The sequence below is a fragment of the Anser cygnoides genome, chromosome 3 (assembly GCF_040182565.1).
Source record: "Anser cygnoides isolate HZ-2024a breed goose chromosome 3, Taihu_goose_T2T_genome, whole genome shotgun sequence".
Classification (NCBI taxonomy): domain Eukaryota; kingdom Metazoa; phylum Chordata; class Aves; order Anseriformes; family Anatidae; genus Anser; species Anser cygnoides.
In genome coordinates this window covers 650772-677842 of record NC_089875.1, presented here as the reverse complement: position 1 = coordinate 677842, position 27071 = coordinate 650772, and the positions used below count along the sequence as shown (strand labels likewise).

The 27071-nt window shown below is 51.0% G+C and overlaps 1 protein-coding gene and 1 long non-coding RNA gene across 3 annotated transcripts in view; one reads left to right on the top strand and one right to left on the bottom strand.

Moving 5' to 3' along the window:
- SERTAD2 (SERTA domain containing 2) overlaps positions 1–24124 on the top strand; it is an 81138-nt gene extending 57014 nt beyond the window's left edge. The window contains exons 1-2 of one of the 2 annotated variants that reach the window (XM_066993392.1): positions 2727–2941; positions 18792–24124. In XM_066993392.1, the coding sequence (XP_066849493.1) occupies positions 18796–19746 (951 nt within the window). In that variant the 5' untranslated portion in view covers positions 2727–2941; positions 18792–18795 and the 3' untranslated portion in view covers positions 19747–24124. Of the gene's footprint in view, positions 1–2726; positions 2942–18791 lie in introns of those variants that run through there. The other variant, XM_048060752.2, reaches the window with a different exon arrangement.
- On the bottom strand, positions 22103–26515 carry LOC125182425 (uncharacterized). Its single transcript, XR_007162120.2, has 2 exons — positions 25891–26515; positions 22103–22512 (listed from the first exon to the last, which is right to left on the bottom strand). It is a non-coding gene; the product is annotated as an uncharacterized lncRNA (long non-coding RNA).
- Between the last annotated feature and the right edge of the window lie 556 nt (positions 26516–27071).

The following is a 27071-nucleotide window of genomic DNA, read 5'->3' as shown; positions in this document are numbered from 1 at the left end:
GTAACTCTATCGAAAAACACAGTTCCTTCTCTTCTAGCGTGTCATCCTCTTGCGCGAGCAGCTCGATGGGCTGCTCCTCACAAGCACAGAGACTTTTCCCCCTGCTCCTGTGGTTTCTGGAAGCCTCTGCCAACTCACTTCCCTGCCCAGCGTTCGTGGCTCGGTCGCGGGCTGTTTCTGCACTTACCAACATGTTTGGGCAAACTGCGCTGGGGCCTCGCAGACACCTTCTGGTCAGATTGCTCCGGGGCTGCGGAGCTGAGCTTCCTGGCCAGCAAGGCCTCATTAAATCACACTCCAGGCAACGTGAGACGTGATCGGCAGCGGGATCATTCGCTCTGTGTCGCCTAACCTCGTCCTGGCACGGCAGGGCCTGAGCAGTGCAAAGTGTGGGCAGGAACTCCACTCGTATCGATTCATGTCATGACCTATGCTCATCTGAGAGTGTTTCTGAGTGTGGATGCAGGCTGTGCTCGTTGTGTTCAGAGGAACAATCTGAGTTATAGCGTGACTATAAACTCCTGCCAAGAAAGGCCCAGGGGAGTTACAGTAGGAAACAGGAGGGGCAGTGAGTTTTCTCTTATGCTAGTGTAAAATTGGAGCAACCTAACAAAGTCAGGAGTGGTCAAAACTCATACACCAGAGGCTCAGGCCTTTTGCTGCCGAATATAAAAAGGCAAGACTGGGGCCATGGATATCAGAGTGGAGCCCAGCTCTTATTTAGCAAATGTTTGTGGTTATGCCTATACTCCTAGCGATAGCGTGCACACACCCAGGAACAGGGACTGTAAGCCTGCCGTGGACTTTGAGCTCCAGAAGGCAGGCACTGCTTGGCTGGATGCATCCCCGGCGCGATTACACGGGGCCAGATCCTGCCATGCTATGAGTCCAGAGCAACCCCCCTGAAGCAAAGGTTTCCACTGGTGGAGCTAAGAAATTGGGCTGCCAGAACTGCTCCAAAATAATATAAATACTTATATATATGCAGCCTGTTTCAGAACTTGCTGTGCCTGCATGAAAGGAATTGCCCACTGGGTGCTGGAGGGGTGACAGCAGCTGTTGTGTGACCTGCTGGCGACACGCGTCGTGGCCTTCTTGAATGTAAGGGTGGAGAAGAAAAATCTGTGTTTCAATTAGTAAGCAAAGGGGTTGGGATTTACAGTGCTGTAGCTACAGGAGGCTTTATTCTGCTCTTGAATATGCTTGGGGAGACTCAGACATCACTGGAGCTGTCCCCCTTCTGCACCAGTGTAAAGGAGGGAAGAATGTGGCTCTGAAATTTGGTGGATTTGGCTTTTAAAAAACCAACAAAGTTGAAAATGTCCAAATATTCTGGCTGGCTTTTGAAAAGACTGAAGCTCACCAGACAGGTACCAGTCAGGCCCTAAAGCAAATGAAGCTTTTCCTTTCATTTACTGATTTTTATTATGACGGCTGTAATTTCAAGAAGAGCCTTGTTTTCCTGAGCTCGAGCACCAAATTTTCCCTGTCTGCAAGAAAGCATCCAGCCAGGGGAGATTCAGGTTTTAATTTCTGCCGCCTCGTGATCCATTCACAAGTCACTTATCAGTGACAAAATTCAGTAAACGGCTCGGGAATGGCTTCGCAAACCTGCCTCAGGGCTACCTCTGCACGGCAGTCAGAGGATGACAGCGCTTGGATTTCCTCAAACGGAGGGCTGAAAACGCAGGCGGAGGAGGAAAGGTGTCACCAGGCCTGGCGACGGTGCTTCTCAGTCTGATGCTTTCCTCCCCTTCTAATGGCTTCAGCAGAGCGGAATACCAGTCTTGGTGTTTTAAGCCCCAATTAGATGGGTGGCTTTTCAGGTCTAATTTTAAGAATCCGTAAAATCACCCTTCTGTTTTTGGCAGGTTCACTCCATTATTTTTTTTTCCTGTCCTTTGTGGGTTTTCAACGTGCAATTTCCAGGTACCATTCTTCTTTTCGGTTTTCAGGTTGGAAAGGGAACTTGATTTCCAAGCAGACCGCCAGCCTGATTGATCACAAATCATTACAGGACGTTCGGAGCGCAATACCTATACACGTCGTGCTCTTAATGACTAATAATCACCTTTATGGCTGCTCTTAAAGCTTTATTGGCCCCGGGTACAGGCGCCGCAGTGGGACGCAACCACCCGAGATGGCGCCGGGACCCTGAGGCATTGGAGCTGCGGCTCCTGGGATCTCGAGCCCTTGGGGGAGCCCACCCAAATTTGAGGGAACACACCCAAATTTGAGGGAACCAACGCAGCTTTGAGGGAACCAAACAACCACCGACCCCTCTCTGAGGGCCCAGCTCCCGCCTTTCCCTCAGGGGAGCGCCCCGCCAGCCCCTCACAGCCCAACTCCGGCCCCGGGGAGGGGGGACACCGCCGTGCCCCTCAGGTAAAGCCCCCGGCTGAGGCAGGGGGGACGGGGGCGGCCAGGCAGCGGCCCCCCCGGGGCCACCCGGGATATTTGGCATTCTTGCGGTCGGCGCTTGGCGACCGCCTTTGTCCCGGAGCGGGGCCCGCTGCCGCCCGGGGCCGCCGGGCCGGGGGAGGAGGAGGAGGAGGAGGAAGGGGGAGGAAGGCCGGACCGAGGCGGGGCTTTGCCGCGGGCCGGAGGGCGAGGAGCTCGCCAGAGCCGCCCCTGGCGTCAGTGCTGGCGGCAAGTGCTGGAGCCGGGGCTGCTCCCGCCTCCTCCTCCTCCTCCTCCTCCTCCTCCTCCTCCTCCTCCTCCTCCTCCTCCTCCATTGTATAATGCTGCGTGAGCGCAGCCGCCGGGCCGGAGCGGAGGCTTAAATCCTCACGCTGCCTCCTCCTCCTCCTCCTCCTCCTCCTCCTCCTTCTTCTCCTCCTCCTCCTCCTCCCAGCCGGCGCGGGAGCGACAGATGGAGCTGCTCTGAGGGCGAGAGGTGCCGACCCCCCCAGGCTTTAGTTCCCAGGGGGAGCTGCATGTGGTGAGTGGGGCCGGGGGGGGGGCTCGGGGCGCTGGGCTGGTCAATGGCCCTATTCCCCCTGCTGGGGGCCCCACAGCCTGGGGGGGGGGGGGGCAGGTGAGCCCAAAAGGGCTGGAGTTGTCCTTAAAACCTGCTTCCCACCCCTTTTCCCTGGGCGATGCGCGGCACCCCCAGCCCAAGCAGGTGCTGGTGGAGGGCTTACTTTGGGTCGGGGCTGGCCCCCCAAAAGTCCCCACAGTGGAGGAAACCCCACTGTGAACACTGGGGGAGCCGTTTGAGCCATCACGACCCAGCCGCCCTCCGATTTCCTGAGAAGAGAGAGGGGTTTTGGGGTTCCCCCGAAGTTGGTGGCGTGGTGGCAAGGCGAGCCGAAGGGCCTGGGGGGTATTTTGGGTGCGCAGGACGAGGGCTGACATATGGCTGGGCACGGCCGGCCCGCTGGCTGGACCCCTCCCGGGGCTGGTGTTAGGACTGGGGATTAGTGGGGCTTCTCCTTGAGCCAGGGAGGAGAAATTGGGGGCTGGGGTGGGGGGGGGACTTCAGCGGGCAGGGGTTGTTCGTCTTTGCGAAACGGTGGTGGAAACGCTGCGCCTCGAGTGGGACTCCAGCCCTGGGAAGCAAATCTTCATTTGCAGTGCCCCTCTCTCTCGTTCAGGGCATTCGCTGCCTTGCTCGTGTCGGTGTGTCAGGAGCCGGGAAGATGTGTCAGGATCTGGGGAGATAAGCTTTCTTTAAGCACAAAAATTGGAGTGCGGTTACCCGCTGTCATGTCTTGCACTAAGTCAAGCACAGCTGGAAAACCCTGGGACACTTTAGTTGGAAATCTACGGAGAGGTTCGTGTGCCATCCCTCTGGGACCTTCGGTGGCGAACTCACAGTTGTCGGTCAGCCGCGTGCATAAAATTAAACAAATCTGCCCATTTCACCTCCGTCTCGGGGGGCTGCTAACCCCTTTGCCGGCCGGCAGCACAGCACGTCAGAGCTGTCTCGTGCGGCAGCCTGCGTTCAGGCAAGCCCAAAGCTCTCGGGATCAGGGAAGTCCAGGCTTTTTCAGCTGGTGCCCGGTGAAGTCAGCAGGGTGGCTCTCACTGCCGTCAGTGGGTGCTGGATTTGGCCGCCGTGGAACGTGTTATTGCTCAAACAATGGTGGGAGAGGGCTTGGCTGCCCCCTAACATCAGTTTTATGCCTGTGTGTCTCAAGCGCGGCACACGGTTTCTGCCCGTGTGAGCTGAAGAGGCAGCTCCTGTCTTTTTCTTCAGGTTTGTAGGGATTCACCTGCGTAAAATGCTCTATCCAGATGTGTTGGTGCTAAGTCTCGTGGGCTTCTCACAGGGTACTACATTTTTTTTTGAAGGCTCCTCAGTTTCTTCTGAAGTGCACGGGAAGCTGTCACATGGTAAAGCAAACTGTAGAAACGAATTGTGAAGTTGCTGTAGCTTATACACATATTGCCTTAGAAATTAAGCAGTTGATTAGGCAGGGTAAGTTTGAAGTAGCCTTTCCTGCCTGAAGTTAAAACGCACGCTTTTTTTTTTTTTTAAGGTGGTATCCTTTGAATGTGATTTAACATAGCAAGCCAGTGGTGGTGGTGGAGATAGCAGGAGGCTATCACTTTGTGCTGCCAGGCAGGTATATGAGAGCTGGTCCTAGGGGGCACTTCCATTGTCCAGGCACACACCGCAGCACCTAACAGCACAGCTGTAGGTTTTCCTCCTTTCGTGACTGATCCTACTTCCATTTAAGTTGGTAGCAAAAACCGCCCACTCCTTTTCGGCAGGAACTGGATTGGACTGCTAACGAATGAAGCTAGACTTTGTGCATATTAAAACAGCACTTTGATTTTTTGTGTCGAGCTGATTTCTTTCTCTCTGAAGCTGATTAAAAACAAACAAAAAGAAACTTGCTAGCCGTAGGTACTTCAGGTTTTGTCTGTAGATGAAGCAGTCTTTAAGAACATTAAATACGTCTGTAGGTGCTGATTTATTAAGAAATGTAATTGTATTCCTTTGTACACCTGCTATTTTTTTTTAATGGGAAAGATGAAGTAATGCCACTGTTTCTCTCAGTGTTTTGGTAGAAATAATGATATAAATAATCCAGGCATTCGAATTGGCTGCCTGAGAGGCATCAAGGAGTTTGAGATAATGTACTACTATCAAGGAAACCCTCAAATTTCATATTCCAATTTTTTTTTAGCTTCCATGAAGTACAACAGATCTTATGCGGTATCTAGTTTGGAGGATTTTGCCATCATTTACACAAGCTGCTTTTATTTTTCCAATAAATAATTCATAGGGGAAAAAAAAAATCCTTTCAGGAACTCTGACTTTTTTCACACTGATGTAAAACACTCCTGGCACAGTTCATCTCCGAGAGCGCTAACGCCAGACAGGTGATCCAAAATACTTGTGACCATTTTTGCTTTTATGTAACATCTTAAAGTGTAATCTGTCAAGCGGGGAGAACGCAGCGCTCTGAAAGTGTAAGTAGTTTTCTGGTAATCTACTTTTTATAAGGTCTGGATAGCAGGGATACACCTTCTTCCGAGCCAGCTCTCTACGTGCGAGCGGCGCAGGAGGAGGCAGCTCCAGTTGCAGCAGCGCCGGAGCAGGCGCACACGCACAAATCAGTGCCAGAAACAGCAGCTCTCAGCTACCGAGTCCAAAGATCACGAGTGTACCCGAGGAGGGAGCAAGGTCCAGTTTAAATGGAAGCAGGTTGGCAGTGCGCACGGGCCTCGAGTGTGGATGAATCTCTTGCTAATTAATAGTTTGAAGGAAGTCGAATTTGCCAATCCCAGAACAGTGCCGACTTTCTCTGGGGGCCCAGCATTGCGTGTTTTCTGCCGCTTGTTTTACGTCCAAACTTCTGCCAGTCAGAAACACTGTGCTGTCATGAAGAAGTGCCTGCTTTCTGTAAGTGGAGAGAGACCCTCCAACATGTGTTAGTTCTTTAATTCTTTTATAAACAAAGTCAGTTTTTGTGTTTGCTATAGCAGAGGCTTCAGGTTTTTCGGTTTGTTCAGCATTACCAGTGCAAACACTCAAAAAAAATAAAATAACAATGCTGACTGTTTAACGCAAGCGGGGAAAGGCAGCCCTGTAAATGCAGCGCTAACTTTGCCGTTGGGTGCACTGAAGTCGAGCAAAAACAAAGTTCAAAGCAAACGTGGCTGGGAGATTGCAGCAGCTTTGTGGAAGAAATAAGCCTGCACGTCCCGCATTGGTGCCGCACCGAGCGCAGTGGGGTCCCTGCCCTCCCTGCTAACCATGCGGGGACGAGACGGTGTGTCACTGTGCAGAATAGAAACCGCGCGGCGCCGTTCGCCTGGCCGAGTGTGTCAGATGCTCTGTGTCAGCGCACAGCGACCGGGAGGAGCTGTGAAGGCTCCCATGCTCGACCAGCGGCCGGGAGATTCCTCCAGCTCGAAGGGGAATTCCTGGCTGGGGAAGAGTTGCTTCGAGGGGCGTTCTCGAGGGAGAGCCGGGACCATCTCTGGGGACACAGAGCAGCGTGAGGGTATGGCGCCGACGGGCTTCAGAAAAGGCGTCAAGTTGTGGCGAGGAGCAAGGTAGCTGGAAAAGACTTACGGAGCCAGGGAGCCACCAGAGAGCAAGTTTTAGCCTTTCATGCCTTCGCTCCGTTGAGGACCAGGCCTCATCTGGGGCAAGTGAGACAGCGGCCACTGCCACATCAGAGGGGCCAGGCTGCTGCTGTGTGTCATAGCCGTGCTCAGTGTCCCCTGGGTGCAAGTTCGAGCCATCACTTGTCCAAACACAGGGCCGGATTCGGTCCTCTGCCCTGCATGGTACATAACTGTAGGGTTGCCCTACAACGCCCCAAGTTCCCAGTCTGTATGACCTGGTCGGTGTTTTGATGAGCAGTGGGCTTAACGAGGAACGTCTCGTTAATAACACATTGGAATTGAGTTTTAAGTGGCGTTGAATGACATGAATCTCAGTCCGTGTAATTACTGGGAGCCAAAGCTTGTTTCCATTGCTTTCACACCAGTAAGACATATTTGATTTCATCTGGCAGCTTCTGCTTCCAGGGAAGTTTGAATAAAATTGTATTCTACTATGTTATGAACACAAAAGAGAAAAGTGCAAAAGTGGGTTGTTTTCTTTAATGTTATTTTTAAAACTGGGCGGTACATGGAAGTAACAGAAGAAAGAAGTTCCTTTTTCAAAGGAACCCTGAGTTGGTGGAAAGATCTAAACTCACCCGAAAACTTGCTTGGATGATCTGTAATGAAAAAAACTCTTCTCTCGATCCCAGATCTTCGACCTCCCCAGAACCCCCTGAGCTGTTTGAGCCGCGCTCGCCTTCAGTGGAAACGTGACAATTACCAACTCCTCCCTTTGCAGTTTCCAAGCTTTTTCGTACCGAGGCCTGTAACATCAGTCTTTGAAAAGCTCCTGGCGTGCCAGGCAGGCAATAAGGCTGAGCGAACTGTGCTATAGAAAGAACCACCCATGATTGGAGGCAAACTATGCGGATATATGTTGGGGTGGAGGTTGAAAGGAGCGTGGAGGGCATATTTGAAGCAGACTGTGCAACTGCTACAGCAGGTCTGACTAGTTTCAGACGCCTAAAGGCAGCTTTGTCTTAACTTCAGGTAGCTGCAAAATGAAGTTTTAAAACCTAATTCAGAAATACATCGTCATCTTCCGGTGCCTCCACAAACCCTTCACTTTTCATGTGTTTTTACAGGCAGCCTTTCACCCTTGGAAGAAGTGGTTAATAGGTACACGTGCATGCATAGGATTTGCATATTTTTAAAATACACACTTCATCAAGATAGGAGACCGGTGTTCGTGCGCAAACCACGGCGTTTTTACAGCTAGTGGTAACATTTTGCTTCCTTATCTCTGCGCGTGAGCGTACGTGTGTGCCTGTGAGGGAGCCCTCTCCATTTGTGCCTTTTCTCAGAGCATGATTTGTTGCCAGCCGGTTCGTGCACCCGTCCTCGTGCAGGAGGAATGACTTACACTTTATTATGCTCTGCTGCCGTTGGAGGGGTTTTGACCGGGGTGACTTCAGTGCCAGCTGTCCCAGGGGGGCAATAACATGCTTAGGTTACCCTCCGGTGATCGAGCACACGGCCTAGGCTCTCTTACCCTCCTCCTCCATCTGTTTGGCAAAACCGGCCCTTCGAAGCAACCCTTCCCCTTTCCTCCCCTAACTAAAGTATTACACAAACGCCTTGCGAGTGAGAAGAAGTGAGATCATATTTTCTGTATGCGTGTAGCATACAGCAGAAAGCTTCCTGTTGCTGCCGTGCTTCTCGTAGCTGTCAGCGGAACGTACATTGTACATATGTGCTGTCAGAAGGGTTGCTAGCTTTTTTTTTTCCTTTTCTTTTTGTTTGTTTTTGCTTTTTGTTTAATTGTGGGGAAAACTAGTGTAATAACGTCCTGGGTGAGGTGAATGGCTTGTGTCTGACCGAAAACAAAATGAGGTTTAGGATGTTTAGTTTCAGTTTCCCAGTCTCTTCTCCGTCTGTATTTTCCACTCCTAATTCCCAGAGACTTACTTTATGATCCAGTTTTTGTTCCATGTTAATTGACCGGTAGTAAGCGTGCTTCCAAGTACGTATTGAATACGTGGATTGTTAAAATATGCTGTTAAAAGGGTGTCCCCATATAAGTCAAAGCGGTTTATTTGAGAATGTTTAAACTACTACACATAAAATTTACGTGGATCGTACGGTGACTATTTCAAAGGGGACTGCTTCGGTGTAGTAGTTTTATTGTGCAATCAAACAGGTGGTAGGAAAAATTAAATCTCTTTCCTCTCTGACTTGTAGCTGGTAATAGCTGAATGTAGTTCAAGGCTGGCCAAAGTTCCATTTATCAGCTTTCCGAAGGCTCCTTCGCTGGACGTGGAAACACATGCTGTATTTCTACAAATGTGAGAGCTTTAGAGCAGCGGGCTGAAAGGCCAACAGTTATCGTGTTGTCTAACATCACTTAACACCGTCTTAGCAAACTTTCATGTCAAACTTTAACTACCATTTTTCTGGGGGGTTCTCACTGGTGGAGAAATGCCCAACAGCTTTTCCACATCTTTAAAAGAAACACAAGGGTGGGTGGGTGCTTTTTTCACAGAGTATTCTTGCTTGCAGGGCTGTGTTCATTTTATTTAAGTAAAGATGTTGAAAACAACCCGTGTGCAGCGTAACTCCTTTAAAAAGTGCCAGGGAAATGCCTTCTGTTATAATCTTTGTTTTTCTCCTCTTTTAACTTTCAATAGCAAGAAACTGGTTAACAAATAAAACCTGCAGGCCAGAAACTAAAATGACTTGTCATTGCTGGGATGTATTTTGCATTTTGCAGTATACGTTTCTTTGGAGTTTTTTCTCTTCCCCTCCCTTCCCCCCCCCCAGTTTGCTGCTTTTCAGTTTGACTGTGATAATTTATTCAGCACTGTTTTCAGAGCAATAACCTACTTTTTGGCAAACCATTCAGTTCTTTCCACAGCAGTGTGGGTATTTTTTTCCCCCAAGTGTTTATTAAGGGTCCGCAACGAGGGGGAAAAACAAGCTATCTTTAGGGAAAAAGCACTACGATCCGCTTGCAAGCAAGGACTCTAACCAAGTAATTATAAATACGTGAGAAAAACTCTCTCTTATTACCCACAAAGGGGTCTGGTCCCTCTTGGATGCACACACCACCCTCATTAACCTTTATAGGAATTGCGCACATCCCGTAAAGCTAGGTCTACGACGCTCAGTCCCTGCGTGCACTAAAAATATCAGCTAGATCGTGACATGCATGCGCCTGTCGAGATGTCTTGTGCGCTGAAACGCAACGCTGCCGTAATCTATTGTTTGGAGCAGCGTTGCAGGGGAGGAAGGATGTACAGCCAGCCTTGCTGTTTCGTCACCCTCCCTTAGAGACTGACCAGTAGCATCTTGGTGTTGCAGGCGTGTCATTTTAGCAGTCACTTTCTTGTGGCTGTACCAGCCCTCTCAGATCGCCTCGAATATAATTTCCAAGTAAGGAGCCTCCTCTCAGCCAGTGCTTTCGCTCTGCCGGTGCCTGCAGGCTCTGAAGTGGGAAGAAAAGGAAGGCGGTCGGCTCTTGGCTGAATTGGGCCCTGAAGCGGTACACGGCCATCTTAATTGCTGCTGCTCCACTGCTGGAAGAGATGCTGGCCCTGCTTCTCCCCGCGCGGAGCCCTCGTCGTGCCCCGGTCCTGCTGGCAGGGCTGGCGGCTGCTGGGCGAGGAGGCCCCCGGTGCCAGAAAAGAAACGGCAGCACGGAGCAGGCGGAGCTGCTTGGCTGGTCCCGGGGAGACTTGTGCGTAGAAGCCCTCGCATGTTTTTCAGGTGACAACAAGCAGAGCCTACTGAATCATCAGCTAATCGTGTAGTAAAGTCTGAGGAGCTGGCCTAGCGCAGCGCCTGGTGTTATTTACTGCAGCTCCGGTTTCCTACTGCTGATGCCCAGGTGCGTAACGCAGATCCTGGTCCTTGAGCTTTTGATATTGGCAGCAGAGCCGTCCCAGCCCGTGTGCACGCAGCGCGGTATAATTTGATTCACGCTTGGCAGGCCTGGCAGCTTCCTTAATGCTGCCACGTGGAGGCTGAATTTGAGAATAACCTTGGCCCAGCTCATCGGGGGGGCTCTTCGAAGCACCAGGGGAGCCTCGGCAAAGCCTGCTCCCAGTGGGGAGGCTCCTCAGTGCCCCGGCATGGTGGCATGGATGTGGTTTTAAGTAGGTGGCGCGTGCAGCCGCGCTGGGGGAGGACATAAAGAGGGGTCTGCCTAGATACGGCACGAGGAGGAGGCGGCTTTGCCCCGTGACCACCCCGAGTACTGCAGTTATTAGCGGTAGTCATCTGCCAAGGTCTGTGTCGAAGCTGGTGTTCGTGGTGAGATGGCGTTAGCAGCCGTGGGAAGGGTGTTTCGTGAAGTTTCCAGTTAGGGACGAGACCAAAGAAGGGCAGGCCCGGGTCTTTGTGGCACCTGGTGGGCGCCGCTGTAAGGATGCTGATGGGAGGCTGTGTGTGAGGCCGAACACGTGAGAATTGCCATTTTGAGACCTTTGGAGAGAGAAATTTCTTCTGCCGGGCAATCCAAACCTGCTCTTTTTCCAGTAAACGCGACTGCCTTCCTGTACACGAATAAAGCCTGGTTTGACTAAACGTTTTCTGGCCTCGGCATGCTCTCCAGCTATGCCCTCTCCTCCTCTGTACTGACAAAAGTTGCTCGTACTCGGGGCGTTTGCCTGGACGGCCGCCCCTTCCTTCGCAGCGCGCCTCACGAGCTTTCTCTGCGCCGAACCTGTGTAGTCTTGTTCACCTCCTCATTCCGCCAGTGTAGTTTTTAATGGCTTAACGAGCTAACAAGTGCTCGTCTGATTTAAACTTGTATTAAGGTCTGCTACCCTGATAGAATTCCTAATATTATAAACACCCTTAATAACATGGCTATAATCTAGAAAACCTGCTCTCCTTTTCCCAAACAATTACTTAATGAGGCAGTAATTTATCCTAAGCTATATTTATTGGAGCCCATTCCAGCTTTATCAGACATACTCTGTTTGGTGTGTGCAGTTAGTCAAAAACATTAAAACTGCTCCGCTTCTTCCAAGAGAACGTGTTACATTTAGCAAACTGACAGCATTAGAAACTGTTTCCAATTTAATAGAAGCATATGTTTCCTGCAAGACTTAACACACTGCAGAGTCGGAGATTGCCTTAGACTGCGGCTTTGCCTTTTTTTAGCCTGGTAGAAAGGAGCTGGAAACTGAAGACAGAAGTGGAGTTCCTAAGTCGTGTTTCTGGTTGTTTTGCTGCCTTTTGTTTTTCACAGAGCCTTCTAATAGGGCTTCGGCGGGCTGCGAGTTGAAGAAACTATCAAGAAAGTAGTGTGGGCGGCGCGCAGAGAGCTCTCGCTCGAAACGCAGTTTCTGATCATTAACAAACAGCAAGAGCTTGCTTTGCCCTCTGGGCCTCAAATAGTACAGTATGCAACAAGGGAGAGCAGGCAAGGCACGAGGATGGAAACAGTAGGATCAGATTACAGTTTCAAAATATCGCTGGAACACGTTGGCTGGCGTTACGCTATTGACTGGCTTTATAATTGCATTGCTTATTTGCTAGGGAAGGCTTCACCTTACTTGCTGATTCGCACAGACGTGCCTTCAGGGACGGGGGGCTTCAGAAGCCGGGAGCACCAAAATCAAACCCCACGGGAGCGGCGGCGCTCCGGGCGCTCCGAAAATGCGAGTGGCCGAGCTTCTCGTCTCCCCTTTGCCAAGAGATTTCCTCGCACCAACCCTAGCTAAATCCTTCTTAGATCAGCCTCTGAAAGTCACCCGCTGTGGCTTCCCTTCTTATTTCGACACTAGCACGAGCTGGAAAAGACCACTCTCAGTCCCCCTGCTACCTGCCACAGCCTTCAGCGGTGGGTGCCGACAGCGGGGAGCTGCCTCACTCACCGAATTTGGCTGCGGGGTGCTTCCAGCCTGAGCACCAAGCGGCTCTGCCTGCCTCTCCGCAGCTTTCACGAGAGCCAAGGTGCACCCATCCGCCGCAGGAGATGGGAAGAGTCTGCCCCTACAAAACGTACGTGCGAAATACCTGCCGCTTACGGTTGCTGCTGGCGACGACAGCCTCACAGTGAAGGCTTGCAAACAGAAAAAACAATTCCCTGCGCTCTCTGGAAGCACAGAGCTACCCAGGAGGCCAATTTTTTGATAGAGCTCTAAAGGAGAGTTTTGTAAGTGCTTATTAAACCTCGCTTTTTTTTTTTTCCTCTTAAAAAAAAAAAGGCAAAACAAAAAAGCAGCCAGCATTAAGATAAAGTGCGAGTGTCAGGGAAAACAAACCTTGTAAATAGGAGGGCATGGTTCTGGAGAGGACAGAAAGCCCAGCACGATTCTGTTCCCCGGCTCCACGTCTGGTATTGGGCTTTCTGTTTTTTGCTGCCCTCTGCCATTAGACCAAATTCTTACCCAGCAGCGCTTGTCAGGAGCCCTCCCTCTAGCCAGGCAGCATGGACGCATTAAACTTGAACGAGTAAAATCTGCATCAGATCCTGAGAAGCAGCCTTGCGAAAAAAAAAAAGGAAAGAAAAAGAAAAAACCCAGCCCTGTCAGTGTACAAATTGCGAGCCAGCTGCAGCATATTGAACGTAGCCGTGCATTACTGCGTGGTACATGCTGTACTAGCTCCCAGGGATGCTGCTGTGCCAGGATTTAAAGACCCCGGTGTCAACAGATGAAAGTTTCGAGGAGGGCCGATTTTCATCGCGCGGTGGCCCTCACCTCTCCGAGTCCGCGCTGCTCTCTCGCTCCAGCCCTGCCGCTAAACCTCGACACCTGGGCTTGCTCCGTTGTTTTTAGCGAGGCTGGGAGAGGGTGCCAGATTTCTACTGGCGTTCCCCTCCGCTCTTTCCCTTCCTTTCCAGCTCTGAAAAGGCGCTGGGAGGAGGATGCCTCCACTCTGGTTGTAAGCTCAGGTGGTCCCTCGGGCTGGATCCGGCAGCGCGCCGACGCCTCTAAGCGGCGCACGCCTCTGTTAGCTCGGAGGACCTGGCCCTCGCCTTGCCAGTTGAACCCAGTTGGCACAAAAGACCTTTTTATTTTGGTCCTGCAGCTATCAGTGCCAAATCCCGATCCTGCTGAAGTCAGTAACAAAACACTCATTGACTACCGTTGGGCCAGGATACAGCCAACACAACCCTCAAGGATGAGGAGTGAGGAGGGATGGAGGAGAGGAAAATAATGTTTCATGTTCCAGAAGTGACACAGAAAGCGCTTGCGTAATTTACTGGATAGAGTCTCCGAGTAGCCCCGGTGAGGTTCATCTGTACCTGAGATTTGGGAAACTTAGTTTTGGGAGTTCAGTGTGCATGTTTTCAACTTTCTGTGCAGTTTCAGGGACTTCTGTGTTTTCCTCCATGGGCGTGAAGTGTTGCTTTTCTTTAAATCCCCTGAAATGCCTTTTTTTTTTCTTTTTTTCCCTCTCTTTTTCTGCATTTATCTTTTTGAGCAACATTGTGACAGCGAGCCTCACTGCATTAACCTGTTCATCCTCTAGCCTGGCTGATAGGGTGGCATAAATTTGAGAGTGGAGAGGTGACTTGTGAAAGATGCCCTTACACAGTCCCTCTCGGCGTTCAGTTCCCCTTTCTTTCTCTCCCTTCCTGCCTGCCTCTGATCAGGGGGCACTTGGGGGCTGTGGAACTGGCTTCCAAGAAAAGCCCTCAGCCTTGAGAGGTATTTTAAGCTAAACAGTTAAAAGCTTTTGCGAGTTAACATTAAAGGGTGTTTTTATTACTGCTGAGATAACTAAATCACTTTTCCCCTCCATTTTTTGCATATCCACTGCTTCCTGATGCCAAGTTCCCAATTAATAAAGACTTCAGAAATAGCCCAGCAGTGACAAGGTGTAACACTGTACGCGCAATTGATGCGTGCAGCACTTCTCTCACGCTGGGCACATGCCTCTCTCTCTCCTCTGCAGAGCGAAGGACTCGTCGCTAAGTAGGCTCGGAGACACAGCCAGGCATTGCACAAGCTTTTTGTGTGTAATCGATTACGGTTGACTCCAGAGCACCACCCGCTCCAGGCTGATTATCTCTTCTGCTGAGCCCCAACTGCATTTTTTTTTTTCCAGCTCCGGCTGAAGAGCATGCAGCACCAATAAAAGGAGGCTAAATGACATGCAAATGAAAAAAATATATATTACTTTTGTTTTTCAATTAAGAGAAGCCAACTCCCAAACAATGCTAGCATTTCTCTGGCTCTGAGGCGCGTGCAATCACCCTAAATGGGCAAAAAAAGCAAGCTGAAGCCTTCTCAACAACAATGGTTCAACTTTTGGGTCTGGGTCTTCCAGCTTTGGAGCCAACTGGTGGGGAATAGCGGGGAAAATCTCTGAGTAATTCCCCACCCCCCCTTGCCCCGGATAAGTTCAGTTTTTCCACGGCCTTTCTTCGACTCTCTAATTCCACATACCTAAGTAACGCTGAAAACTAACTTGCATACCAAAACCCTGCAACACCCCTTATTAAAACAACAACAACAAAGCGACATCCCGTCTCAACTCGAGCGCTTGGACACAGAATGACAGCTGCTGGCAGCCCGCTGGAAGCGCAGCAGAACAACTTCTGGCCGGGATCGCCGCTCAGCCAAAACAGATGCACGAAAACCCCGCCGCGGGCACGACCCCTTGTCGCTGCCCGGCTGGTTTGGGTGGGTTGCTGTCGGTCCGTCCCCATCGCAGCCCTATGACTCAGTAGGCCGGCTCTGACTTCCTGCGCTCGGGAGGGTGCGAGTGTATCTCATCCCCTGCTAATCTTTGCCCAACCAGATCTGTAAGTTTGGCGTCTTCGTCCTCCCAGCAGGAGCTTTGGCTGCGAAGGAGAGCAGCGAGGCTTTTGTTTGAGATGTTTGAGCTTGCAATTTGGTTTTGTGTTTTTCGCTACCTTGAGATGTACAAAACCGATCTCCTAATGTAGGTGTGAAGGGCAAAGGATAAGCAGGCAACGTTGTCTTCAGCTGTGGCGGTCAGAAACTACGCGATTAGTTTAGGGAGATGCAGAGGAAGGCTTGCAGGCATGTGTGCTTTTACCCACAGTATCAGCTGGTCCTAAAAGATACCGCCTCCTTGCTTAGAATGAGTGAAGTGATTTATAGAAACTGGAGGAAAATGTTTTTACAATTCCCATTTGCATGTCAGAGGAGAAGGGAATAAAATAAAACTCTGTAAAGCTAGGAGTCTTGCGGTGTTCATTGCAGCTCCCTGTCTGGGGGAATAACCCCCCTGCTTAGGCTGCAGCCCTGCTTTGTAGCTTTAATAGTTAAATGCTTTCAGAGAGCATTTCTGGGGAAAAGAAAACTGAAAGCTGCGCTGAAAAGCTAAGAGGAGAAATTGTGAGTTTCCTGATCTGTTTTGTCCTTTAAAAGGACCGGCTCTGAACCGAGCTACACGAAGATCGAGTGAGATGTGAAAGCTTGACAGTCATACATACAGGAAACCTTGAATCATTTCTGTGCTTCCTGGAAAACGACGCAGAGAGCTTATCATTGTGTTTACTAATGATGATCCCATAGCTCTTACTGGCCAGCTTAGAAAATGTCCAGCCACCAGCACCTCGATCTCGGATGTAAATGAGAGAAACCAGCTCAATTGGGTTCATTAGAAATGCGTGCCGACGTCCCCTGACAATAATAATTAATAATCAAGCGCGGGGAGCTGAGCACAGCCACCCCAGTGGTGTTTTCTTTATCACGGGGAAAAAGGTTGGCTTTGTGCTGTGAATATTTTTATACATTCCTCGCAGAGCCTGACAAACTTCAAAACTCTCCTAGTCCCCGAGCCATTTAAAAATTTCTCCTTTAAATAGAGCATTGCGGAAGGAGTGTTGGTATGTCTTTAGGACAGAGTCTGTCTTTTTTCAGGGGGTGGAGAGAGTCAGAAGGGGCGGAAAGCTGCTCGCTCTCCTCCTAACCCACAGCTTCTTTAACATGCGCTGAACTCAGGTAGGATTTTTGATTCCTGCTAGCCTCGAGCTCCCGTTCTCGCTGTAGGTGCTTGAAGTCGAAGGAAGCGTGTCGGTCGTCAATATTTAAACAGAAAAGCCCCACCACCACCCCGAGCCCACGTGCGCAGCTCTGGAGTAGCCCATGGAAGTGACACCAGGGAGCAGAGAAAAACCAGACTTCAGCGGCAGTGCTAAATTTCAGAGGTTTTGCTCACCCGAGATTCCAGGCGCGGGGATCGCTGGTAGCTGGCCAAGGAGCTTGGATCGCAGCCTGCCCGTTCCTCGCTCCCTCCCCCCCCGCCTTTCTTTTTTTAATTGCATAATATGCTAGAAAATGATCTGGATTTGGGACTTATTTTTAACCAGAAAGGGCTCACTTCACCCAATCTGATTTGGGATTTAACATCCAGCAAATGCCTTCTGAACCTCGTTCCTTTTTTTTTTATCGAAACCCCGACGACGTCGCAAGGGCTCTTTGCTTTTGAATGTTTCGCAGACGTTCCTGGGGGTGTTTGCACGCCCTTAACTATGTTGTCTGTCTGCAACGGGCGTACAGCGATCAGATTGTCTTGGACCTGCCTGGCGCAGTCATTTCGCAGGCGGGGATCCCATCCGGGGAGCTGGGGATTGTACTCAAATAAGGAAGGCAAGTTTTGTCTCCTGCACGATAGCCAGGAGCCAGCTGCATAATGAAGCTCGTATGGGAGAAGTCACGTTTGGGGTTAAAAATGCGTTTATACATAAATCTGTTGCAACTTCATTCCATGCAGGTAGTGAGGGAGAGAGCTGGAGGGAACCTGCTGTTGTGTGAGCCCCGAAGGAGGTGCTGGCGTGGGCACCACGCTGTCTGATCCCGCAGCCACTGACATTTCGGCAAATCCAGCCCTGGCTGCTCCCCGAAGATAGGTGGTGGCAGAGGTCTTCTGGCCCTCAAGCCCTCCCCGCTCGGAGGCACAACGTAAGGTGTCGTGCCCGTTCAGCACGGCGGTGCCTTTGTTCCTTTGCGTCTGGGGGGGATCTTTAGGTCACAAAAATAACGGGGACAAAATGAGCCTGGGACTAGGCTGTGTAGAGGAGTGTTTGCAGGCTTTTCTCGGTGCTCTGAAACATCCTGGAAGAGACAGCAGCGAGGACTGAAGTGCCCTACTTACTCTTAGCTCAGCAATGATTTGCGATGCTGGGGAGATTTGGTAAAATTGCCTTAGTTACCTTCTTCAAAATCTGCTATCTGACCAGGAGAAAAGCACATGCACTTATGCTGATTTTTGTTCTCTTAAAAAGCCCTAAGGCGTTCTTTTGTTCTCAGTGAACCTCAAAGGAAACTTGACATGGATGTAGTCCTGGGCGAGGAACACGCTCTGATTTGGGGGAAGCAGAGACAAATGGTTCGTCTGGAGCAGTGCATTCCTGCTCTGTTGCAATAGCTCATCTGTCCCCAGCTAGGGAGCTGCCTTGCGCGCCAAAAGCCTCGCCGGAGGTGGCAGAGGCTGCTGGCACTGCCTTAGCCAAGGAGAAGCTGAGGAAAGGATTTCAGCTGCCACCCCCACCGTGTGCCAGCGTTTCCTGCCCCCAGAAGAACAAAGCTCCCATGCAGCAGGCAGGTGGTGCCCACCTGGGGGCCCACGGCCGGCTGGTGTGTGTGACGAGGTGCCACGCAGAAGCCTTTAAGGCTCTCTGGTGGCCGTGTCCCCAAAAGCGTCCCCAAAGCCAGGGCCCGTCGCTAGTGGGAGTCGAGGCACCCCCTGCTGCGGCAGCAGAACGTCGTGCAGAGAATAATCTTGGCGATCAGGCTAAATGACCTGGCGGGTCTTCTTTGTCTGTAATTCATCTAATTCTGCGATGAGATGAGTGTAATAACTGCATTTCCTGCTCCAGTAGTTTAGTCCATATGCAATCATTTAAATAAACCCACGAGGTCAGATCTGTGTGTAGCCTAAGAGCTGACACTCCAGACTTCGCCGTGAAGGTTTCTCTCGGTATAGGATTGCTGAGCCTCGCTCCCCTTCCCCCCGCAAACATACTTTCAAATAAAAAAGGGAAATTCGTTGTAAGAACCTCGGCGTGCGAGGTTTGTATTCCCAGCCATGGTACTGCATCGGCCAGGAAGCTCGAAAGAATTTAATGCAGGATCTGGAGCTTGTCCACTCTGTGCAGATAGGTGGGACCGTACGCTTAACACGTGCTCGAGGGAAATGTGCTGTTGAGCGCGCGTGTGGCGGCTGGGGTAAGCAAGGAGGGGATGGGATGGCCAGTCTGCCCACGGCGCCTGGCCAGGGAGGGGGCTGGGGGAGCGAAGAGCAGACTTTGAGCTTTGCTGGCTTCATCAGTGCCTTCTCCTTCCTTTCAGATATATGTTGGGGAAAGGAGGAAAGCGGAAGTTTGACGAGCATGAAGATGGGTTGGAAGGCAAAGTGGTGTCTCCTACTGATGGTCCCTCTAAGGTGTCTTACACCTTACAGCGTCAGACTATCTTCAACATTTCCCTTATGAAACTTTATAACCACAGGCCATTAACCGAGCCGAGCTTGCAAAAGACAGTTTTAATTAACAACATGTTGAGGCGAATCCAGGAAGAACTCAAACAAGAAGGCAGCTTGAGGCCTGTGTTTGTGACTGCTTCGCAGCCCACCGACCCTCTCAGCGACAACTTCCGCGAGGCCCAGCCGGCGTTCAGCCATCTCGCCTCCCAGCCCATGCTCCCCACTGACTTCGTAAGCACTACGCCCCTGGAGTCTTGCCTCACCCCGGCCTCTTTGCTCGAGGACGACACTTTTTGCACTTCCCCGACTGTCCAGCATGATGGTCCGACGAAACTACCACCTCCTGCTCTCCAACCAGTCAAGGACAGCTTCTCCTCAGCCTTGGACGAAATCGAGGAGCTTTGTCCCGCACCTACCTCCGCAGAGGCAGTAGCAGTAGCAGCCGACACAGCCGCCGCTGACTCTAAAGACCACCCCAGCGAGTCCAGCGTTCAAAAGCCCGAGGGCATCGCGGAGAGCAGAACAGCCGAATCCAAACTCATGGACTCGCTGCCCGGCAACTTCGAGATCACGACTTCCACAGGTTTCCTCACAGACTTGACCCTGGACGACATTCTGTTCGCTGACATTGACACGTCCATGTATGATTTTGACCCCTGCACGTCTGCCACGGGGGCTGCCTCCAAAATGGCTCCCGTCTCAGCAGATGAGCTCCTAAAAACGCTCGCGCCATACAGCAGTCAACCAGTAACTCCAAATCAGCCTTTCAAAATGGACCTCACAGAACTGGATCACATCATGGAGGTGCTTGTTGGATCTTAAAATATAGAAATATAGCAACTCTCTCTCTCTCTTTTCTTCTTTTTTTTTTTTTTTTTTAAATTTTAATTTTAAGTACCAGTATATACACTTGGTAGTATTTCCATAGTCCCTCCCGCCCCCGATTCACAGCACTGTGCATGCGTCCTTGCTTGCCTTTTTTGAAAAGAAAAGGATCACACTAGTTTTTGCTTCAAGCAGAGTTGGAGTGCCTTCATCCATGTATGACCACTTCTAATGTATTTTTTTTAAAGTGGTTCCTCAAGGAAGACCGAATATCCTGGTATAGGAAAGAATATGTATTGTAGACAATGTTATGTTATTACAAAAAAAATTGTAAAAGCTAAGCACAAGGATTATGTTTGGGAAAGCTGTAAATTGCATGTGCATATTTGTCTATTTTTTCTATAAGTTTTATTGCAAGAGGTAAAAAAATTTATTATTTAGATAATCTCAATACCATTTTAGCCCTGTATAGGTTGACTTAGCAATTCAGCCTTTTGGAGGCATTAACCTGCTCCTCTTTAAGTGTTGCATTTACATGGCTGTTTAGAAACTGCTGCCCAAATTTATTTTATATTTTTGTACAGATTCTGCAGTTTATGATATTGTTTTTTCTAAAAACAAATGCTGTTTATACACACAAAAAATAGCTATTTTGATAGGATTTGCTCACATAGTTCCTGCATAATTCAGATGTACAAGAACCACTTGTACTTTTATACAGAGTTGTAATGTTTTATATGTGTATGGTGCAAAGAGAAAATTGGATCAAATAAGCCTGCAGTTGGTTTCCCTGAATGCAAACAAACAAACAAACAAAAAAAAGTGCTTTAAGAAAGGGCTGGGAGCTGCTCCTGTAGGAGTTTCACAAGTGTTTGCTCCCTGCTGTACCCACTGCGCACTACTGTGATTCCCGAAACTCAGAGCCATGTCCTTTTCCAACACGTACGCGAAGCAGTCGGCAGGAAACAGTTGTGGAACTCCAGCCCGGAGGAGCTGAACGCGGTGGCGGTGCAGCCCCTCCTCGCCTGCAGCCCCGGGAGCAATTTCGAGGGGGACCACGCCTGCTGCTCGCCAGGAGCATCCCTCCCGCGGCCATCGTCCTGATCGGCGGGCAGAAGACTGGCGTCGAAGCGTCCACGCGCCCTTTCTTGGAGCATTTCTCCTCCCCGCGCCCCACCTCACTGTGCTAAGTGCTGAAAAAGGCAACTTCAGTATTACTGCAGTGAAGCTCATCTCTTACCTGCACTGGATGGACTTGCTTTAATATCCATTGCTGTTGAAACTGGAGCCAGTCGCGTTACATCACTTGGCATCTCGTATAGGGTTGGTTTCTTGTATCAACTGTGTTACCTGCTTTACACTTTATAGACCTGTTTTACAACGAATATACAGACACAGCTTTCTATGCATGGTCCCGTTTCCCCATAACACCTGAGAAGTCTTCTCATTACTGCACCAATAGCATTTTTTAAGTTCATTGTGGTGTACATTTAATTTAAAAACAAAATGTTTGCAATGTATCATGCCTATTGCTGAAGTTGCTATGGCATTTTAGTTTTTCAATGGTACTTTAGCTGTTGAGCGCCGGTTACAACCTATATTGTTGACATGCCTATGGCTTCTTTAGGAATAACTTTTATATTTATTTAAGAAATTTTAAATTATGTTTTACGTCATTTGGCAATATTCAGTCAATTCTGCTCCCTTCTTGTCATGGATGAAATTGGGTCTTGTCTGCCTTTTAAGGAGGCAGCTTTTTATAAATTGGCACTTTAAAACAGGCCATATATATTTATTAGTGTATAGATAGATAGATATAACATAGATATGCACACAGACAGAGTATAAAAGCAAATGCATTTTGCAATGAAGGAACTCCTAATTGAAACGAAACGCGTCGCGTACAATTATGAAACGCTTCTGGAGCCCAACTCCTCTGCCAGGGTGAGGCGTGGGGCTGGGGGACAACTGGGCGCGGGGGTGGGTTTTCTTTCTTTTCCAAGCCAAACTCAGTGATGCTGATGGAGCTGCAGTCATTTCCTTACACGGGCTAAAAAATAAGTTATCACTTCCAACAGAAACCCCTTGACCGAGCACAGTGCAGGGCCCAGGGGTGGGGATGCCCCCGCACCGCACGTGGTAGCAGCTGGACCTCGCTCGGCTGCGGGCCTGTAGGGAAGCAGCCCCGCTGGGCTCTACACCGCTCATAACTGGAGAAACTGGTAAAACATTGGCCATGCGGCACGGGGGCTGTTTGCACAAACCTGTAGGCACGCAGTAGCACCGATGATTTCACGCGGTAACTTGGTAAGCACTGCGCATTACCATGGTTAAAAACTTATTTACAGTATGCTGGAGCTACCCTTTTTATTTTTTGTATTTTTTGGAGGGGAGGGTTATTTATGCAGTCAAACAACTACCACATGTTAGGCAAAAGTTCACATAAATGCCATTTTTGGAGCCACGCGCTGCTGTTGAAGCGTGGCTAGGTGCAGTTGGTGTAGCCGCAGGAGCGACGAGATGAGCTCTAAGTCCATTTACCACTCAGAAGACAACGTCTGTGTATCCTTGGTGCTGAAGCGCAGGCCCTGCCGCGGGGGCCTGGCGGCGATCCGGTGGGACACCAACACAGCTGACACGTGGGGCTAGGGAGAGGCTCTGGTCCTGCTGGCAGCCACGGCAGGCCACAGAGGGAAAAAGGTCTCAGCGGTGCCGCTCACCCCGTGGTCCTCACCGCAGCCACACACAGGGCTTCTCCGGGACCTACACCAGGGATGGATTTCAACATTAATGTGCAATGAAGTGACAAGATGGGAGCAGAATAAAAGAGCTTTGGATTTGAAGTGATTTTTTTTTTGTTTTTCATAAATTATTTATTCTTTTTTTTCCTTCTGTAAATATATTTATTTTATTGTGAAGCTAACAACATCTGGATTGTAACATGTACAGAATGTATGGTAGGAATGTATTCTCTTGTAGGAATGTAAATCTGTATGAAAAAGGGTATGGGAGCCAGATTCAGAGAAAATGAATTGAGTTCCCGTCAGGATATGCATGGTTCACATGACATTTTTTTCCCCACCACCACCACTCTTTTTCTAATATGGGTCTGGTTGTTTGAAATATGCAAAAGGGGTACGGGTGGGGGACAGTTTTATGTTCAAAACGAGTCCCAGTCAGCCTCCTACCCTGTCGGCCTCTCGGTCTGTGAGGGGAGCCAGCAGCAAGCGCAATCACCTCTAGCGTGCTGGTCCGGAAAATGTCCGCAGAGGCAGCGTTCAGCTGGGTGATGGAGGCTGCGGGACGTTACCTCCAGCCCCAGAAGATGCAGCCGAGCAGACCGAGCCTCTTGCCCGAAGGTAAGGACAGCGAAGGCACGCGGCTGAGTCCAGCTGCCCACAGTGCTGCGCCCCAGCCAGCCGGTCCTGGCGCACTGGTCCCCAGCCAGCCCCCGTAGGACGGGTCAGCCCGAGAGGCAAGAAAACGTGGTTGAGCAGCGTAACGCTTAAACTAAAAGCATCAATCCGGCACCTTCCCTGCAGCCACCTAGAGAAGCAAGACCGGCTGAAGCAATCACTGTAAGAATAAATTTGGACTTCGCGAGAGGTAACGTGTGTTTTTTTTTTTTTTTTCCCCCCCTCCCCTCACTGCTGTGTGGTAATAGCCTGGATTGTTTCAAACCAATGTTATGAATCCAAAGTTTACACTTTTATCACAATTAAATTGAGTAAATTGTAATGGGTCCTGTCTGACAAACGGTTTAATCAACTCCGGCGTATTGTGAACTTTGCGTTGTTGTTACAGGGTTTATTTGGTTGTTTTGTTTTTCCCCACCCCTCAGGTTTCAATATCCTGCTTCTGTGCAAGTTGCTTTCAGTGCTTCTATTAATTAATGAGACTGAACATTTTTCAAGAAATTAGTTCTTTTTAAGCACTTTTTCTTTTCCTGAAAATAAGCCTAATGCAAGTTCTGGAACCTCTTTAAAAATACAAATTGCAGACAAAAATCCCAACCTCAACTCCGATCTAGTTCTGAGCGTAATCCGTACTAGCGCCTGTAAAGGCCAAGATTCCGGAAAAGGTGTAAATAGTGTGACATGTTCAGTGCATGGTTGTTTGAACAGGGCTTGTTATTGTCAAAAAAAAGAAAAAAAAAAAGAAAAAAAGAAAAAAGGCTGTATTTCCCCTTCCCCCTCCCACAGACCTTAGAGCTGTGCCTTTTCTATGCAATATTACAGACATATACATCTGAAACCAGATTACTGTATTCACATGTAGGTATGGGCTGTAATCAAAACCAATTGGACAAATGTACATGGAAATGAGCAGTCTTACTTTTGTAGTTTTATATTATACAATAAACGATTAAAATAAATTCCGGCTTCTTTCTTTCCTTCCGCGAACAGGGCAGGGTGTACGGGAGAGGGGAGGTGACGGGGGACATGGCAGGGACCGGCCCTGTGCCCCCTTCCAGGACTGGACAAAAGACACTGTGTGCGACAACGTGCAGCGAGCGAGCAGGATCAGGCCACTTAATACACATAATGCCCTTTCGTTCAGAGCATTAAACCCCAGCAGGAAGCGTCCGATACCTTCATCCAGTGCTTCTTCGCCAGTGGTGCCCTCTTCCCCCTGCCGAGCCCCGCAGGTGCTGGTATTTGGTTCCAGGGGCGGCAGCAGCAGCAGCGGGGAGGCCTGGCCCTGGCTTTGGCTCAGGCATTTTGAGGCGACGAAGCAGCGAGCGCAGCCCAGGAGCAGGGTTGGGGCTGGCCCCAGCGCGCAGCGAGTGAGTCACCCCCTCCCGCCCCCGCTGCACGCACCGCGTGGCCTCCACCACCCACGGAAAACGTTACTGCTCCATTTTGGATGGCACAGAGAACCAAAACCAGACAGAAAAGCAGCAAGTTTCCCCCGGCCCGACGTGCCGCACATAACAGCTCAGCTGCAGCGAACTGGCTCACGTTACCGGGGCGGCTGCCAGCAGCGGCAGCACAGGGCACACGCAGCCACCGCGCTGCGCACCAGCTGCTGCTCGGGGACAAATGGCTGCGGGGACACGGGGCACGTGAAACGCACAGAAAGGAGAAGTGTATGAACGAAAGCCAGCCCGGGGATTGAATTTCTGCCTGCTCAGCAAGCACCGTGCTCGAAGGGGTGAAACACACCCGAGGCTAGAGCGCAAACGTGTTCCCCAGCATCCCCGCTCCTGTCCGGGCTACACAGTGCTTTCCCTTGCACCGACGGGTTACTGTCTGCCACCGCAACACGTGCGGCTATCAGCCTGGCGCAGGACACGCGGGGATGCCTCCATTGCATTCCCAAAGCTGCTCCGGGTTTGTGGCCACCTACCTTCCCAGAGCTACCGCCCTACCTTGCTCCCGCGTGGCTGCTTTAGCAGAGCGAGGAGATGCCTCCAGCACAAAACACCAAGGCCGCGTGCAGCCCCCCCTTGCCCCTTCCTTATCGCGTGGTTTCCCACCTGCCCCACACCATAAAGCTTCCAGCTCAGCAAGGGGAAGCTCTGGGCTTTTCAGGTGGGTTACACGGTGAGGAGCGGGTGACCTGCGCCTCCCTCTAGTATCTGCCCCTGGCCGAGAGGACCCCAGTGCAGCCACCACACAACTCCCCGCAGCCCAAGGGCAGGAGAAAGCAGGACCGGGGTTTGGCACGCCGACACGCGGTGTCTGCTGGCCGCGTTCAGGTCCTTTCACCCACGTGCCTGTGCCTCAGGGGCAGGGTTTCCAGGCGGAGGACCCACAATGGCACCTCCTCGTAGGCCTGTGCTGTGTACGAACCTCCAAGAGCGATGGCCTGGAGCTGCTCAGACCAGGAGCTGCAGCTGCCCAGGCCCACGCTCTGTGGTGCTCAGTAACCGCGAGCCCACACAGATACCTGACGGCAGCAGATGAGCCCCTCTCTGGGAACCAAATAACTGGAAGACTGGAGAGCTGTAGCCAGGCTCCCACGAGCCTCGCCCAGGTATGTACCACAGGGGGCAGAAACACCTGCAGCAGCGCAGCACCAAGAGGCCCCCACGTCCCACCAGGATCCTGGGGCCTGCACCAGGAGGGATAACGCTCCTGCCTCTAACCCCGGGCCTGGAGGGAAGCACAGCCTGGACCGCACGCAGCTCGTACTCACCAGAGAAACCACAGAGGGGAAAAGCCACTGGGGAAAAAAACCCTCAGCCACGGGCATGCTTCGGAGAGCTCCTCTACCTCCATCGCTGGTGGTTGCGGGTTCCTCTCCACCTCGTCCTCGTGCGCGTCGTCTGCCTCCTCTCCAGGCAGCCCCCTCCCTCCCAGCTCCTCTCCCTTTTGAAGAAACTGCCTTAGCAACTGGCAGCAGGCCAGCAGGAGCATGGGTTTTCCCTCCTGCTCCCACCCTGCTCCAAATAACTGCGTGGCCGGGGAGGGGGAAGGAGCTGTGAGACCTCCAGGCTGCGGCCTCAGCGGGCTGGGCACAGTGGCCCACTTCCAAACCCCGTCCTTGGGGGACTAATGCTGGGGTACGCCAGGTGCTCAGGGTTACAGGCAGCGAGGAATTTTTCTGCTCACCCCAACACACACACATCCCCAAAACCCCACTGATTCCTCCCCAGACACCTCCAGTCTGCAGCATCTGCCAGGGGAAGGCGCATCACGAATTGCAGCAGGAAGAACAGCTTTCAGATCGCCCATTTCTGCGAGGATTTCCTTCCATTCTTCCCTGCCACCACAGTCCTGCTCTGTCCACCTCACGCTGCTCTCCCCTGACCATTCACCCCCCCCCCCCCCCCCCCCCCCCCCCCCCCCCCCCGGTGTTTCCTCTCCCCCCACACTCACCGGGCTTCCTCCCCTCCCTGTGCTCCTCCCCTCGCTTCTCTCCCTTCCACTGCTTGGCCTTCAGCCGCCGGTACTTGCTGCCTTCACGTCTCCCTTCCCAGCGCGAGCTGGGATGACATGGATTTTGTGCCTGTGCCAAGCCCTGCATTTATTAGAGGAGGAAAAAAAAAAAAAGCCACGAAACCCTGGAAGTTCGCTGGAGGACAATACCCATTTCCAGACGGCCGTTTTTAAGCACAGCCCTCGGCGGGGCTGGGAGCGAGGCAGGAGAAGGCCAGTGGAGGCTGCCAGGAGGTCTCACTGGTGAGGGTGGTGGCATCGGCCCACACAAGGGAGCTGCTTCTGCTGCTCTCAATGGGACTACGGGTCACTTCAGTCACTGGCTGCCCCCAGCTATCAAAGACAGACAAGCTAAAGCTCTGATTTCAGGGCTGAGGACCACTTTTTCTCAGGAACAGGACGCGTGCCCTGTAGCTCCATCCCTGAAGCAGGAGGCCA